At 54.2% G+C, this 13674-nt stretch overlaps 1 protein-coding gene across 1 annotated transcript; it reads left to right on the top strand.

Annotated features, from left to right (window-relative positions):
• The first annotated feature begins 545 nt into the window (after positions 1-545).
• Positions 546-12110, top strand: IGFBPL1 (insulin-like growth factor binding protein-like 1). Its single transcript, XM_012638257.1, has 4 exons — positions 546-990; positions 9347-9456; positions 10153-10269; positions 11961-12110. Exons 1-4 carry the CDS (start codon positions 546-548, stop codon positions 12108-12110), a joined length of 822 nt encoding a protein of 273 aa, XP_012493711.1.
• The last annotated feature ends 1564 nt before the right edge of the window (positions 12111-13674 follow it).

The raw sequence follows: 13674 nt of genomic DNA, 5'->3' as shown, positions 1-13674 counted from the left end.
AAAATTCCTGAAGAGATACAAAAAAATCTGACAAGAGTGGCCTCTGGAAGCTGGGTTGGGAGATTGGGATACGGGGTGAAAGGGAAACCCTCTTTTCACCCTTACATCTATTTGTAATACAGAATTTTTAAACCATGTGTTCCCTTTTTAAAATAAAACCTTGAAAACTACTGAATGCAAAATAAAATAAAATAGCGCATCCTTCCCGGAGGATTTTGGAGCTGGTCTTGCATCTGGAGACTGGACATCCAGTCTTGACTCTACCGAAGCGACCTCGAGCAGGTTCCCGCCCTGACTGTGTCTGGGTTTCCCCAGGAGTCCAATCCGATGTCGGAGAGCTGGTCTCAGGACGTCCCTCCAGCTCGGAGCTCCGCGCCAGGCGGGAGCCCGCCGAGCCTCGCTGGTCCTGGCGCGGTGCAGCTGTCTGCGGGCGCCCCGCGGTGCGGGCCCGGCCAATCAGCGGGCGCGGGGCGGGAGGGGTGGCAGCGCCGCGCGCGCGGAGCGGAGCGCGAAGCAGAGGCGCCACTGCCGTCCCGGAGCAGGCCATGCCGCGCTCGCCGCTGCTCTTCCCGCTGCTGCTTCTGCTGCTGCCGCCGCTGGCCCCGTGCTTCGGGCTCCGCGGTGCGGGCAGCCGCCCCGAGTGCGGTCCGTGCCGGCCGGAGCGCTGCCCCGCGCCAGCGAGCTGCCCCGCGCCCGGGATCTCGGCGCGCGACGAGTGCGGCTGCTGCGCGCGCTGCCTGGGCGCCGAGGGCGCGAACTGCGGGGGGCGGGCGGGCGCGCGTTGCGGCCCCGGCCTGGTGTGCGCGAGCCGGGCCGCGGGAGCAGCGCCCGAGGGCACCGGGCTGTGCGTGTGCGCGCAGCGCGGCGCCGTCTGTGGCTCGGACGGCCGCTCCTACCCCAGCGTCTGCGCGCTGCGCCTGCGCGCTCGGCACTCGCCCCGCGCGCACCTCGGCCACCTGCACAAGGTGCGCGATGGCCCCTGCGAGTTCGGTGAGTTGGGTTCAGGCTCCGTGGGGCTCGGGCGGGTAGAGAAAACGAGACCCAACTTTCTGGGGTGTGGGACGAAGGATCCCCCCGCCCGGGCAGCAGTGGATAGCAATGCCTGGGCCTCAGTTTCCCCTTCGGGAGCAGTATTTCTCATCTCGCCCAGTGCTTAGGGAGACTGGGTAGTAATCCACATCCTGCACCCGCCCTGGCCAAGCTCATGGAGACACCAGCCATGAAACTAGTTGGGTATTTGATGAGCCTGCTGCCCCTTTTGGTACTTAAGTACTTGCTGGTGCAGTTATTTGCAGGCCTGGCATGTTTGTCCCCAGGAGACTGGGAGTTGGGGATGGGGTGGCAAGGGTGTCTTACTGGCTCTGAGCTCCTGGATATCCGGCCCCACGTGGGTTGTTTGAATGGAGAGGAGGGAAGGTGAGGATGCCAGTGGAGGAGAAACGCCAGACTGGGGACGCAAGAGTCACCAGGCTAGAGCACCAGGTTCTCAGATGTGGGGTGGGGCCCCCTGAGGATCCTGAGGGAGCTTTTATCCAGGACAGGTAAGACCTTTGGAGACCTAAGATCTGAAAATATTATAGTGCTGGCAGGGGCAGACCCAGGTTTTGTGGGTCTAAGACATATGAAATTTGGAGGGTCCTGCCTCAAATAAAGGAAGAGAAAATTATGAATTGCTAGGAATTTAGAAACTTAACCTCCATTAACATCATAAAACCATCTCTGGGGGACATAACTGCCCACCCTCTATATATACCTTTTAAAAACCAAACAAAAAGAAATCAAAACATTAGTATGGGGGGCCAGTGAAGCATCCTGCTCCGCTAGCTTCCGGAGCATGAGTGTGGCCTGCCCATTAGGTTTTGGAGAACCGCCCCTGTGTACTCTGCCTGGAGGGGGCAGTGAAGAGTTTCGGGTGATGGGGCAGTGAGTCCCAAGGAGCCTGGCTTGCAGCCTGGGGTTCAGCCTGGGGAAGAATTCTGGCCTGGGCCTGGAGACCAAGTCCAGACTTAAATGCCTAAGGCAGTGTAATGACTTCAGCTTCAAGAAGGAAGCCTGGGGGTGGGGTGAGGCCTTTTCCAGGCCTTATGAAGTGCCTAACATTATTTTCCTCCCAAGTATTCGAGGTAGATATACTCAAGTCCGGGAGACCTAATGGGTCATAACAGGAGATGGGGCAGGAAGCCTCCTGTCCCAGGAAACATGAAAACAATGTTCTGCCATCGGGAAGCTGAAGCAGCCGCAGGAGCACAGGAAAGTCACCGTTGGCTATTCCTAGTTGGGCTCCCAGTGGAGGACAGAGCTGGCTAGGGGAGCTTCCATGCTGCCGCTGGCTCCCTGAGCAACCTTTGGCCAGTCCCTTCCCCTCTCTGGCTGTGTCAGCCTCTGCGGAGCCAGGGTTGAGGTCCCTTTCACTTCGCAAATTTGCTTCTGTCCTGGGGCACTTAAACAGTCTCGTCTTTTTCCTTTTTCTAGTTCCTGTCACTCGTTCTTACAATCTGCTTTCCTCAGCAGTTAATGAACAGGCAGTTCTTTGTCTCCAGACAGGTGACACTTTAACTCCACATACAGGAGACATAAGAAATGCTGACCAGGTCCCCAGAGTCTACATAGTGCTGATAGTCTCAGATAATTCCTCCCTGGAGTGGTCTTCTGTTCCTCAGAGAAAGACGCCTTAAAGACATCGAGACCCAATCTGCTGTTAGGCAGAGGAGGAGGCTGAGACCCCGCCAGGGGAGGGCACGTGTCCAGGGTGACCATAAAGGCTGACCAGCTCCCAGGTCCCGACACCCTGTCCAGTGCTCTTTCAGGACAGGACCTGATAGTATTAAGTCAGGCAGATGGTGGTTGCCATGGTTACCAGAGTGCAGCCAGATGGCAGATGGAAACACCATACCCCTAATTCATTGAAAATTACCAAATGACAAGTAAATGTGACAGCCCCTCCACTCTGATCTATGTGCTCTGGGGCCCACCCTAGGCACAGGCCCAGGGAATAAAGTTGTTCATGGGACCAAACGGAAGCAATCAGAAGCTGCTTTTCATGATCTCATTAGTGACATGTCAGGCCTCCCTGGAGTTCAGCCCCCCTTCCCTACTGGCATCTGTGTCACTCACCGCAGACCTGTTCTGGTGTGCTTGTGTGGCCCCCTGCGCTTGTGTCCGGGTAAAGCATGAGGATGTGGACAGGGCATGTTCCCTAGCTGAGGCGGCACCTCATTCTGTGCTGCCCTAGAGCCATCTTTTATTCAGAAGACACAGCGGGAGCATTTTTTAATAATGCCCCTGGGGACCCTGGTTGAAGGAAAACAGACTGAGTCAGAGCAGGGCTGTTCTGCTTCGGTATTGGCGATAAAATCACCCTCCCCGGATCCCTCCTGACTCCTTCAGTGCCGAGCACCTTGACTTTAATGGAATAAGCATTTATTGCTCACAGTATGGGGATGTGTTCTCACACGTGCCTCTGAGGGCCTTGGGGAAGCAGTGTTCAGGCTTAAATCCTGCCCCTTCTCCTGTGCTCTGAAATGCCCCAAATTGCCTGACAATGAGAGTGGTCCTTTGATCAGCGCATGTATGGAAGACCAGCATGTGAATAATTCTTTACTGCTGGAAATCGCTCGTGGCCCCATCTTCTTTCTTACTTGCTGTTTACAACTACCCTGAGGAGGACTCACTCCCATTTAATAGAAGGAAAACTCAGACAAGAGGAAGGGAATTCCCTGGAGCCACCTGGTGAGGCCCAGCTGTGATCGGCTTCAGCCTGGGTTTGCCTGCTGTTTTCAGATCAGAGCCATGCGTGGCTAGCCTGCTGGCACCCTGGGTAGGAGGGTACTGTTCATGCATTGGCCTTGAATCTCGAGGGCTTCTCAATTTGGATCTGTCTTCCGGCTTACCCCCATCCCTCTAGTTAGCACTGATGATGGCTCCTGAAAGGAACAGGAATAGCCCCACAGAAGGGGAAGCATCTGAGAGGAGGCTCGAGGGATGGGGAGAAAATCCCTAGGCGGAGAAGGGGGCTGGCACAGCGTGAACCGAGGCACGGAGGTGGGAGGCCCTTTGGCGGGTGTGGACTGTTGGGAAAAGAGATGATGCCCCCAAGTGGTTTGGCATAGATCATTGCCAGGCTCGGTGCCAGGCTCAAGGGTGAAGCTTCATCCCGTACTAAATTATTGGTTCAGTTTCTCACGTGCAAGGCATTCGTAGTAGTATTATGATTATTGCTATCATTACCTTAAAAGGCTGGATTGTTCAGCGTGTGCACCCCGGCCATTTGTTAACGTTGGCGGAGGGTGCAAGTCGATGTCGTGTTTTGAATGATGATTAGCTAGGAACGGGGTCCCGGACGGCTACCCACTGGGGCATTGAGCCCCTGCAGCTTCAATGAGCGCTTGAAATCCTGAGTCTTAGAAAATTCACCTTGGTTGAAATTCCAACTCCGCTTAGAAACCTCAATGTGTGCTAGGCGCGTGTTACCAGGTAACCAGAAGAGGCAGCGAATGGCACTTTGTGAGAGGGACAAAGAAGGGGGCCTCGTGCTCAAAAGCCTTTCATCCGAGGGAGGGGATCTGAGGCGGAGGCTGCAGGGAGCGGGATTAAGCCGTTCTCGTTCCACCTCGTAACTGACTGTTAGCATAAATTATCAGGGCTGCTCGGCACATCGATTATTAAACTCTTTGGCTATGGGCTTTCTAATGCAAGCAGACAGGGTCCTGAGGGATGACTTTTGATATTCTTTCTTTCCCCAGCGCCATCAACTTTAAAGAAATCTCAGAGGCATGTGGGGAGATTTTTCATTCCAGCCATCAAGGGCTGCTGTAATTGATGGGGTAGGGGAAAGATCGCCACACACTATAATAATAATATCGATCCCTTTCATTTGTACAGATCCACACAGTTAATAACGCAGTCACATCCATTATCTCCCTTCACCCCGAGGATACGGGGCAGTGGTCATTTGCAGATAAAGAGGAAATGATTAGCAGCTTGCCCAGGTCACATGGTCGGACCCCCGGGCATTTGAGTCTCCCTCCGGTACACTTTTGCCCACCCGACAGCACTGCCTCCTGTGATCGTGTACACAGGGGTGACTGTTCTGTGCTACCTGCTGGTTTGACTTGGATGAGTGGATTTGTGCCATCCCAGCATTTCCGGGGCTGTTGTTGGCACGAGCAGAAGGAAACAAGTATTCACAAGATGAGAGATGAAGCTGACACTTTTGCAGAATGTTGACCAGGAGCTGTCCCCCCTCCCGAAAGCCACATTATTCTTGTCCAAAACAGGCACAAAGATTGTTCCAACAGTGTGGTGGCTCTGGCATCAGTAAGGTTGTGTGCCTGGCTCCCGAGTGAGCGCGGGGAGAGGATGGACTCCTGTGTCCATTTTAAAGAAGAAGACACTGAGGCCAAGTCACAGCACTGGGATGTGGCAGAGAAAGGATTCGAAACTGGGTTGCTCTGCCCCAGCCTGCCACAGTTCCTCCCGCGTGTGGCAGTCATGACATTGAGCACTCCAGTGCCCCACTCAAAAGAGTCCTTAGGGACAGTAGGAACTGGGAATGTCCTGCTAGCATAGGGACACATTGCCCATGTCATGGGGTATCTTCATAAGAGCTGTTCCCTGGGGATGGTGTTTGGAGTGGTTCCATTGTTGTGCAGAAAAAAGCTAATGTAGCAGCCCTAAGACCGTATCCTCAGAAAGACCTGCTGGAAAGGTTGGCCCTTGGCTGGTGTCTGGGGACTTGGATTTCTGGAGGGTTCCCACCATTGCCAGAACTGGTAACAGTGGCTCACTGCACCTCAGCTATACAAACGATGTGGTTTATGCTGAACACCTGCTTTCCCCTGGGAGTGTGGGATTTGGGTACACAGTAGGCAGGGGTTGCCTTCGTGACCAGCCCCCAGTAGAAACCCTAGACACCGAGTGTCTCGTGAGTGTCCCTGGTGGGCAGCATTCCACACAGTTGTGACTGTTCGTTGCTGCACCCCATGTGACTCCACTGGAAGGGGCTCTGGGGAGCTTGTGCCTGGCTCTCCCCACCCTGCCTGTTCCCTGTGCTGATTTTGCTCTGTGTCCTTCCGCTATAATAAAGCATAGCCCGAGAACGACCCTATGCTGAGTCCTGTGAGTCCTAGCAAATCACCCAAGCCGGGGGTTGTCTCGGGGTCCCCAACACAATCCCGACAGAACATAGTCTCTTATTCTGGGATGGAGTCCATATAGATAACACATGTTTCACTTTGAAAAACGGTGGGGAAGTTAATAGAGTCAGGGTGCCTGGGTTGGAGTCCTCCCTCTTCCAGGCACTTCACCCTCCGAGCCTTGGTTTCCTCATCTGTAAAAGGACAATGAAAGGACCCACCTCACAGGGCTGGCGTGAGGATTAAAGGGGTCGTGTGCGTGGAAGGGGCCCCTGGGGAAAAGGCAGGACGGTCTTAGCACAGTGGATGAGAAGAGCTTGGGTTCTGGGCCCAGGTGGCAGGACCTATAGGCTCACCCCACCATTTAAGGCTGGTGGCCCTGGGCAGCGCCCCCACCTGGCAGCTGGTGAGATTGCTGGGAAGACAAAGGGGTGATACCTGTAGGAGGAACAGCAAGCACTGCGTTAGCTCGTGGCATTACCATTACTACTATTATTATCAGTAGATTATTGATCATAAAGAGCTGTTGTGGATAGAAATATGTTAACTTTAAAATCAGATATTGTAAAATTAAAAAAACTGTTAGGACAAGAGCAGCATGAGGAAGCTTCTTGGGTGACCAAGCTGTTCTATATGTTGGTTATCACGGCAGTTGCATGACTGTATGCATTTGTCAAAACCTAGAACTTCACATCAGAAAGAATGAATGGGTTCTGGGTAAATTTTAAAATAAATAAATAAATAAAATGTTAAATGTCCCTTTATCGTGCCATAATGTGCTTTGACGTCCCTTTAAAAGCAGGAGGCTCCCGTAGAAAAGCAGTGCTATTTTCTGCCAGGAAATCAGTGGCAAAGACAGTATTTCCAAGACAGACTTTCTTAATTGTAGTTACTGAAAGAGAGAGAGAGGGAAGCGTGAGGAGAAAGAAAGATGAATTGTGATTTACTGGTTTATTCATTTAGGCCTGAAAGGGACTGATGAAATCGCATTGAAAATTTATGACTGTACATGAACGAAAGTAAAACACGTTGATTGAGTGTCCCTTTGGAATCCATCTCGGCTTTGGAAGAAGAGCGCTTCCGACTGCACCACCGGGAGCCACTTGAGCGCCTGTGCTGCTGAGGAGGCGCTGGCGCTGGCGGGGCGGCGCGAATAAATTAGACCCTCTTTGTCATCGCAGATGGGGCTCCTGCTGGAGAGCAGGGTGTCGCGGTTCTTTGTGGCCGTCAGACAATGTGGGAAATCTGGGACCTTGGTTCATGGGGCCTTTGGCACACGCAGGCGTGGGGTCAGGCAGTCAGAGGGACACACTGCAGGTGTGGGCGGATCGGGCAGCAGGAGCAGAGAGCAGTCGGCTGGGGAGGGCGGTCTCTGTATTCAACTCACTGGAGGCTCCAGAGGGCAGCCTTGGGATCAGCGGGCCGCAGTTACAGAGAAGCGGATTTAGCTCTGGGTAAGGACGAGCTTCCTTAGCAGCAGAGCCCTCTGACATGGAATGGCCTGGCTCTGTAGGTAGTGAGTTCTCAGTCCCTGGAGGCATGCAAGTGCAGACTGGATGACTGTGTCACAGACCATCAGGCACAGGATCTTGGGGAGTTGGGGTGATAGAGGGCCCCTCCAGTTTGAGACTCTGTGGCTCTAAGACAATTTTCCAGAGACTTTTTGGCACCGGCGTGATAGAATCTGCTTCCCAGTCTGCCTGGAGGGGCCAGACCGGTCTCCTTCTGCACCCTTCCTCTCCTGTGCTGTGGATGTGGCTCGAACCCACCCTTCACCCCTCTTCTTCTGCCTTCTGTCTCCCCCTTCTGCTCCCCTGTTTATTGCACCTCACCCAGGTGGGCAAGGGCCCTGTCCCTCTCAGGGTGGGCCTGCAGAGAGCAGCAAGGCTGTCCTTGAGTCCCCCAGCAAAGCCCTGGGAGTCGTAGACCCTGCAGTTCGATGGCCTGGGAATGAAGGTCTTTGCTCTTTGATTGGTTGTGTTTCTTCATCCAATCTTGTGTTTGAAGGTGGGGGACCTGCTCCTGGCCCTCACTTGCATATCACGTTAGCTTAAGCCATCACTCCCACCCTGACTTCGTGGTTAGATCAGCTGGACAGCCCTGGAAAGCAGAAGAGGAGACCTGAGCGTGAGCGTCCCCTGGCCAGGCCTCCACCCTGTGCCTTGCCCACGGTGCTGTGGAGCTGGACGCCAGTGCAGGTGATAGAACCACCACTGCAAGGCAGGCTGGGGTTCAACAGGTCAGAGAGGTGCAGACCCCTGGTCCTGGGTGAGGGCGCTACTGCTAGGCCCTGCAGGATGGGTGAGGCGTCCAGCTGTGGAGGTGGGGGCGGTGGAGGGGCGTGCAGAGGGGAGGCAGGACGTGGAGCGCTGCTGGATGGGGCCTGAAGGCTGAGCTGGCCGGACATGATTCTTACGGCCCAGTGCGAGCAGAGCAGATGCCAGGCACGGGGGAAGGCAGAGTGTGGAGCATGAGCTAAGAATTTCTACTCCGGGTCCTGTCCGGAGAGCCACACCCTGCCCCTCCTCTCTCTGACGTCTGACAGCCTAACCCACATTCGCCCGATTCCTTCTTCATTCGCCTCAGCTGGGCTTCTTCAGTCCCTTCGCTGGTTTCCAGGTCTGCAGTTGCGCCCTTGCCGGTGGGGAGGTGTGTAGGGTTCGGGGGGCCTTGGGGGGTGTGTGCTCTGTGCATGCAAATGGGCGTCTTGAATGCACCGCGGGGGCCCTCAGCTCCAGGGTGCTGCAGCTGTTCTGCCTGGCATCCTCCTTCCCACCGCCCTCTGCGTGGAAGGAGAAAAGCCCATCTGTTAGAAGACTCTGCCGTTGGTGACGTGATGCCAGGCCCCCTCGGAGTCTGCCACCGTGTCCTTCAGTAGAGCCGAAAGCAGATGGCAGCCGGGCCTGGAAGGGGCCCAGAGGGAGTGTGCTGAGACCTGGCTCTGCCACAGACACGCCAGGGGACTTTGGGAAGTCACCTTTCCTCTCTGCACTTCTGTTTCCCTGTTGATAAAACAAAAGCGATGCGTCAGGGAACCGTGGGCATCTTTCAGGTCTGGGGAAGACTCCTGTGATTCCTGCCTGAGGGTCTGGAGAGCATCTGCCCTGCGCCCCTCACGTCAGGATGCCCCCGCAGGCTCTCAGCAGGCAGGATTTCAGAGGTGGGGTGCTTGGAAGCTGGCAGGGTAAAGACTGTCCCTTTGTCTCCTCCAGCTCCTGTGGTCATCATTCCTCCCCAGAGCGTCCACAACGTCACCGGGGCACAGGTGTGCCTGTCCTGTGAGGTGAGGGCTGTGCCCACGCCAGTCATCACGTGGAAGAAGGTATTTCCACCCAAGAACTCGTGCGAGATTGTGCATGTGGGAGAGAGAGACAGGGAGAAACAGAAAGATGGATGTGGGTGGTAAAGGCTTTTTTCTTTGAAGTGTGTCTGTGTTTGTGTCTTTATAGGTGGGCCAGAGGATTAAGACAAGATACCTTATGTACCACTCCTCTGCCTAAAAACTTCCACCCCGGAGCTCTCCCTAGAAAGCGGGGGCTGTAGTCCTCCCCGTGCCATTTCCTCCTGTGGCCACCAAAGCTCTGTTGTTACCCAGCCTGCATCCGCTGCAGTGACCGTAGAGCCTTCTTCCCCGTGGAGCTGTGTTTTAGACAGACCCGGCTGGTGGCAGGACACCCAGTCCTATTCCAAAACCAAATCTTCCAGAAGACCAGTTTTTGAGAGACTGGCAAGGGTCACACATCTGTTGTCCCTTTATCTCAACAGCCCGGAGATGGGTGGTGAAGTTCTGAACTGCTTCTGCGAGAGAGCGGTAATGCAGGCATCTCACTGTCCAGCAGGGGGTGCTGTCCGTACGCACAAATAGGCTTAAAAGCGACTGCCGTTTGAATAAAAATTGAGAGATGCTAGGGTTTCAGCCTTTGAGTCAGTGGCAGGAGGAGGGTGGGGAGGCCTGTGGGGTCATCCTCATCTAGAAATACTTTTCCTAAACCTCTCCTGGTTTATCTGTCCTCTGTAGGTCATGCAGTCCCCTGGGGGCACCCAGGTGCTGGAGGAGTTGCCTGGGGACCATGTCAACATAGCTGTCCAGGTGCGAGGGGGCCCTTCCGACCACGAGGCCACCGCCTGGATTTTGGTGAGTGTTCAGGATTATTGGATATTGTTGACAGACCTCGAAAACCACCCTTTTATATTTCTGTAACACGTGACACGTTTCAAAGCTGTCCTTATCCATTTCTCACTGGATCCTTCAGTGACTAGGAGGCAGGTGGGGCAGGTTGCGTGTCTCCTGAGAGCACGAGTGATCTGCTACAGTGGGCAGAGTAACAGCCCCCAGAGATGTCCACATCCTAACCCCCAGAACCTGTGGCAGCTTACGTGCCATGGCGAGGAGGGGGTTAAGGTGGCTAAACAGCTGACTGTAAGGTAAGGGGATCAGCCTGGATCCTGCAGGCGGCCCAGGTTAAAGGTGGGTCCTCAAATGTGGAAGAGGGAGGCAGAAGAGTCAGAGGCAGAGGGATGCAACGTGAGGAGGACTCGCCCCGCCATCGCTGGCTTTGAAGATGGAGGAAGGGGACACGGCCAAGGAGTGCCAGCATCGTCTGGAAGCGGGAAAAGGCAAGACGGGAAAAGGCAAGACGACAGAAATCCCCTAGAGCCTGCGGGAAGAACGCAGTCCTGCCCACACCTACCCACACCTTCATTTTAGCCTGCTGGACCCACCTGGGCTTCTGACCCCCAGCACTGTGGAGAACAGATTTGTTAGTTTTCAGCCACTAAGCTTGTGGCAGTTTGTTAAAGCAGCAGTGGAAAACCAATGCGCCTGTCTGGGATCCCGTGGCTGATAACAGGGAAGATGACACATTCAAGTCCCCCTCCAGGGTTCTTTTATGCCACTCGCAGCATTTCGGCTAAGACTGGGGGATGCCACGTGTTCGAAAGAGTGATGGGATGAGGAGATAGGTCCACGTTGGGCTAGTCCCTGTACCTCTCTGAGCCTCAGTTTCCACCAGCGTAAAAAGAAGGCTTTCAATCGAGTAACCTCTGACGGCCCTTGTGGCCCTACAGTCCATGACTGCGCTGGGAGTCTCCTGTAAAGTGAAGGTGGTAGTGCTCACCCTTCACCCACGATCGCAGGAGTTCAGAATGAGGTGGCGCGCACGGACCACCCCATGGTCCGTAGGGGATGCGATGGAGAGAGGCAGTCACCACACGACAGAGCGAAAGAGGCGTGAGCTGTGTGAGGATGTGGTTCTGCGCGTCCTCGGGATGCTCTCTGAGGGTGTCTTCCTCATTCCACCCGCGGCCACGGGAGGGTGGTGGCTCTTCTCCCCCCAGCTGAGAGGCTGGGAATGCCGTCGGGTCTGTGACTGTTTCAAATCAAGCACACCCGCCATTTTCTTACAAGGAAAGATTGGGAGGGGAAAAGGGTTATCTCTGGTGGTTTGTAAAGGCCACCCCGATAGGGAACACTTCGTGGGTCATTCTTTGGTCAGTAGACTTTTGTTCTTCTTTGAATTCGAGGTATTTTCCTTATGATCTATACCTGTCGCCTTCAATAAAAGGACGAGGTAGCTCACAGTAAAAGGCAGGAGTGCAGAGGGATTATTGAAATGGAGCCGCGATAGGGAGAGTGCCCTTCACGAGGGTCCCTGAGAGGGAATTTTATCTCTGGGCTCCTTGGCAGCCACAGCAAGAAGAGAAATAGAGCGAGGTGTGTCTTACTCTGGAAAGGAAGAAGTGTTCAGACTGATCATTAGAACTAAGCAAGGAGGTCCTTTTACTGTGCCGTACGTAACTATAGACACCTGCCTGTTGTATTTCTAGATCAACCCCCTGAGAAAGGAAGACGAGGGCGTGTACCAGTGCCACGCGGCCAACGTGGTTGGGGAAGCCCAGTCCCACGGCACAGTGACAGTCCTCGAGCTGAGTAAACCCAAGAGCCCCCGCTTCCCGGCTCCAGATGACCACATGTGATGCAGAGGTGTACGTGTTCTAAGTCATGAGTATCCCTTCACCCACGTCACAAGAGATTTGAGATGGCTTATGAGATGTGTCATAAAATAGGAGAAAAATACAAAGTGGAGGAAACCAGAGAGAAAGCAGCAGCAGGAGCGTGTTAAGATGCGCAGGTAGAACCTCTGGTGTGTTCTGCACACGTTTCACCCTGGGCTTCCCAGCGTGCAGAGTCGAGCTGCGAACGCGATGAGTGTCCGTAACATGAAAACACAGCTGTGTTTTTCTCTTTCTGAGGCTGCAGGAATACTTCCTCTGGGTCCTCCCGGAGACCGCACTGAGACAGGTAGCAGACAGTGTCATTGTGACGACGTCCGTGTGAGACGGGCGGGCTCTTTGTGTGTTCCCGGGCTCTTCCTCGAGTTGCAGCTCTTCTGTCCCCGGGCCTCGCCTCCCTGTCCTCAACACCGTGTGCTGCTCAGCAGCACGTCTCCTGCGGGGCGGGGGCGGGGCGGAGTGGTCTGTGCATCTCCTCTGGCCAGGGGCTCTTCCTCCTCACAGTCACACACAGGTGACAGCTGTGGTTGCATCTGTCCCCGCCTACAGGTGGACTATGAACTTGGGAAATGAAGCACGTTGTCAGCCAGCTTTGGCTGCATAACACCCCCAAAGCTTGCTGGTTCACAGCCGCAGACATTTATCTCTTGTTCACGTTCATGTCACACACAGCTGTGGCTCGGCTGTGGCTCCACCCCACGTGTCCTTCCATTTGGCACCCGGCTGGAGGAGCAGCTGCAATGTGGGACACGTCTGTTCTGAGGCAGAAGGGACGAGTTAGAGGCCGAGCCGCCCACACCATCCATTTAAGGCGTCGGCTAAAGTGTGACGTGTGCCGTGCCTGCTTGCGGTCCATTGGCCAGAGCAGTCACACAGCCACACGCAGCGCGGCTGGAGTTGCGGGGTGTGTGCTCCTCACACCAGAGGCGCAGGGCAGGGATGTGTGATCCTCTTACAGTCCAGAACAGACACCATCACCAAGGCCCACCCACACGCGCTTAATAGAGCAGGAAAAATTAGAAACAGGTCTGATAACGTTTCCTAAAAGCAGAAGGATTTTGCAATAGTTTTAATCATATTATTCTTTTAGCCACTATTACTGCGTGTCTTCTGTGTGCAAGGCCTCACATCAGGTCTGTAGGGATGCACTGATAAATGAAGCGTAAACGTTATTATAGTACATACAAGGAATGCAAGGCTCAAGGAATGGGAGGAGGCAGGGGAAGCAGCTCAGAACTGGGGAACACAAAGGGAGAATCGCAAGGAAGTGGCAGTGGGGTTGAAGGACGGGTGTATGTGAGTAGTTAGAGGCCCTAGACATGGGGAGAAAAATATGAAAATGTAAAACTGAAGTAGGATGTCAACAAAGAGTTAGGAGATCAGATCTTAAAGTTGCCTTCTCGATACTTGACTTTTTTGTTTTATGTAGATAGGTAATATGTTTCATGTTTAAAATATATATCTATAATATTTATATATACACACAATGACGGAAATTATTCTGGAGTGTGAATAAAGTCTATTATAG

This window comes from Propithecus coquereli, unplaced genomic scaffold, assembly GCF_000956105.1.
Source record: "Propithecus coquereli isolate 6110/MARCELLA unplaced genomic scaffold, Pcoq_1.0 Scaffold128, whole genome shotgun sequence".
NCBI lineage: Eukaryota > Metazoa > Chordata > Mammalia > Primates > Indriidae > Propithecus > Propithecus coquereli.
Note: the sequence above shows the minus strand (reverse complement) of the source record. Positions and strands in the feature narration are given on the sequence as shown.

Bases quoted from the DNA above. Each gene is read 5' to 3' on its own strand.
- IGFBPL1 (XM_012638257.1), top strand. From the start codon at position 546: ATGCCGCGCTCGCCGCTGCTCTTCCCGCTGCTGCTTCTGCTGCTGCCG. The intron at 991-9,346 runs GTGAGTTGGGTT...TGTCTCCTCCAG, and splicing joins CGATGGCCCCTGCGAGTTCG to CTCCTGTGGTCATCATTCCT. The intron at 9,457-10,152 runs GTATTTCCACCC...TGTCCTCTGTAG, and splicing joins CAGTCATCACGTGGAAGAAG to GTCATGCAGTCCCCTGGGGG.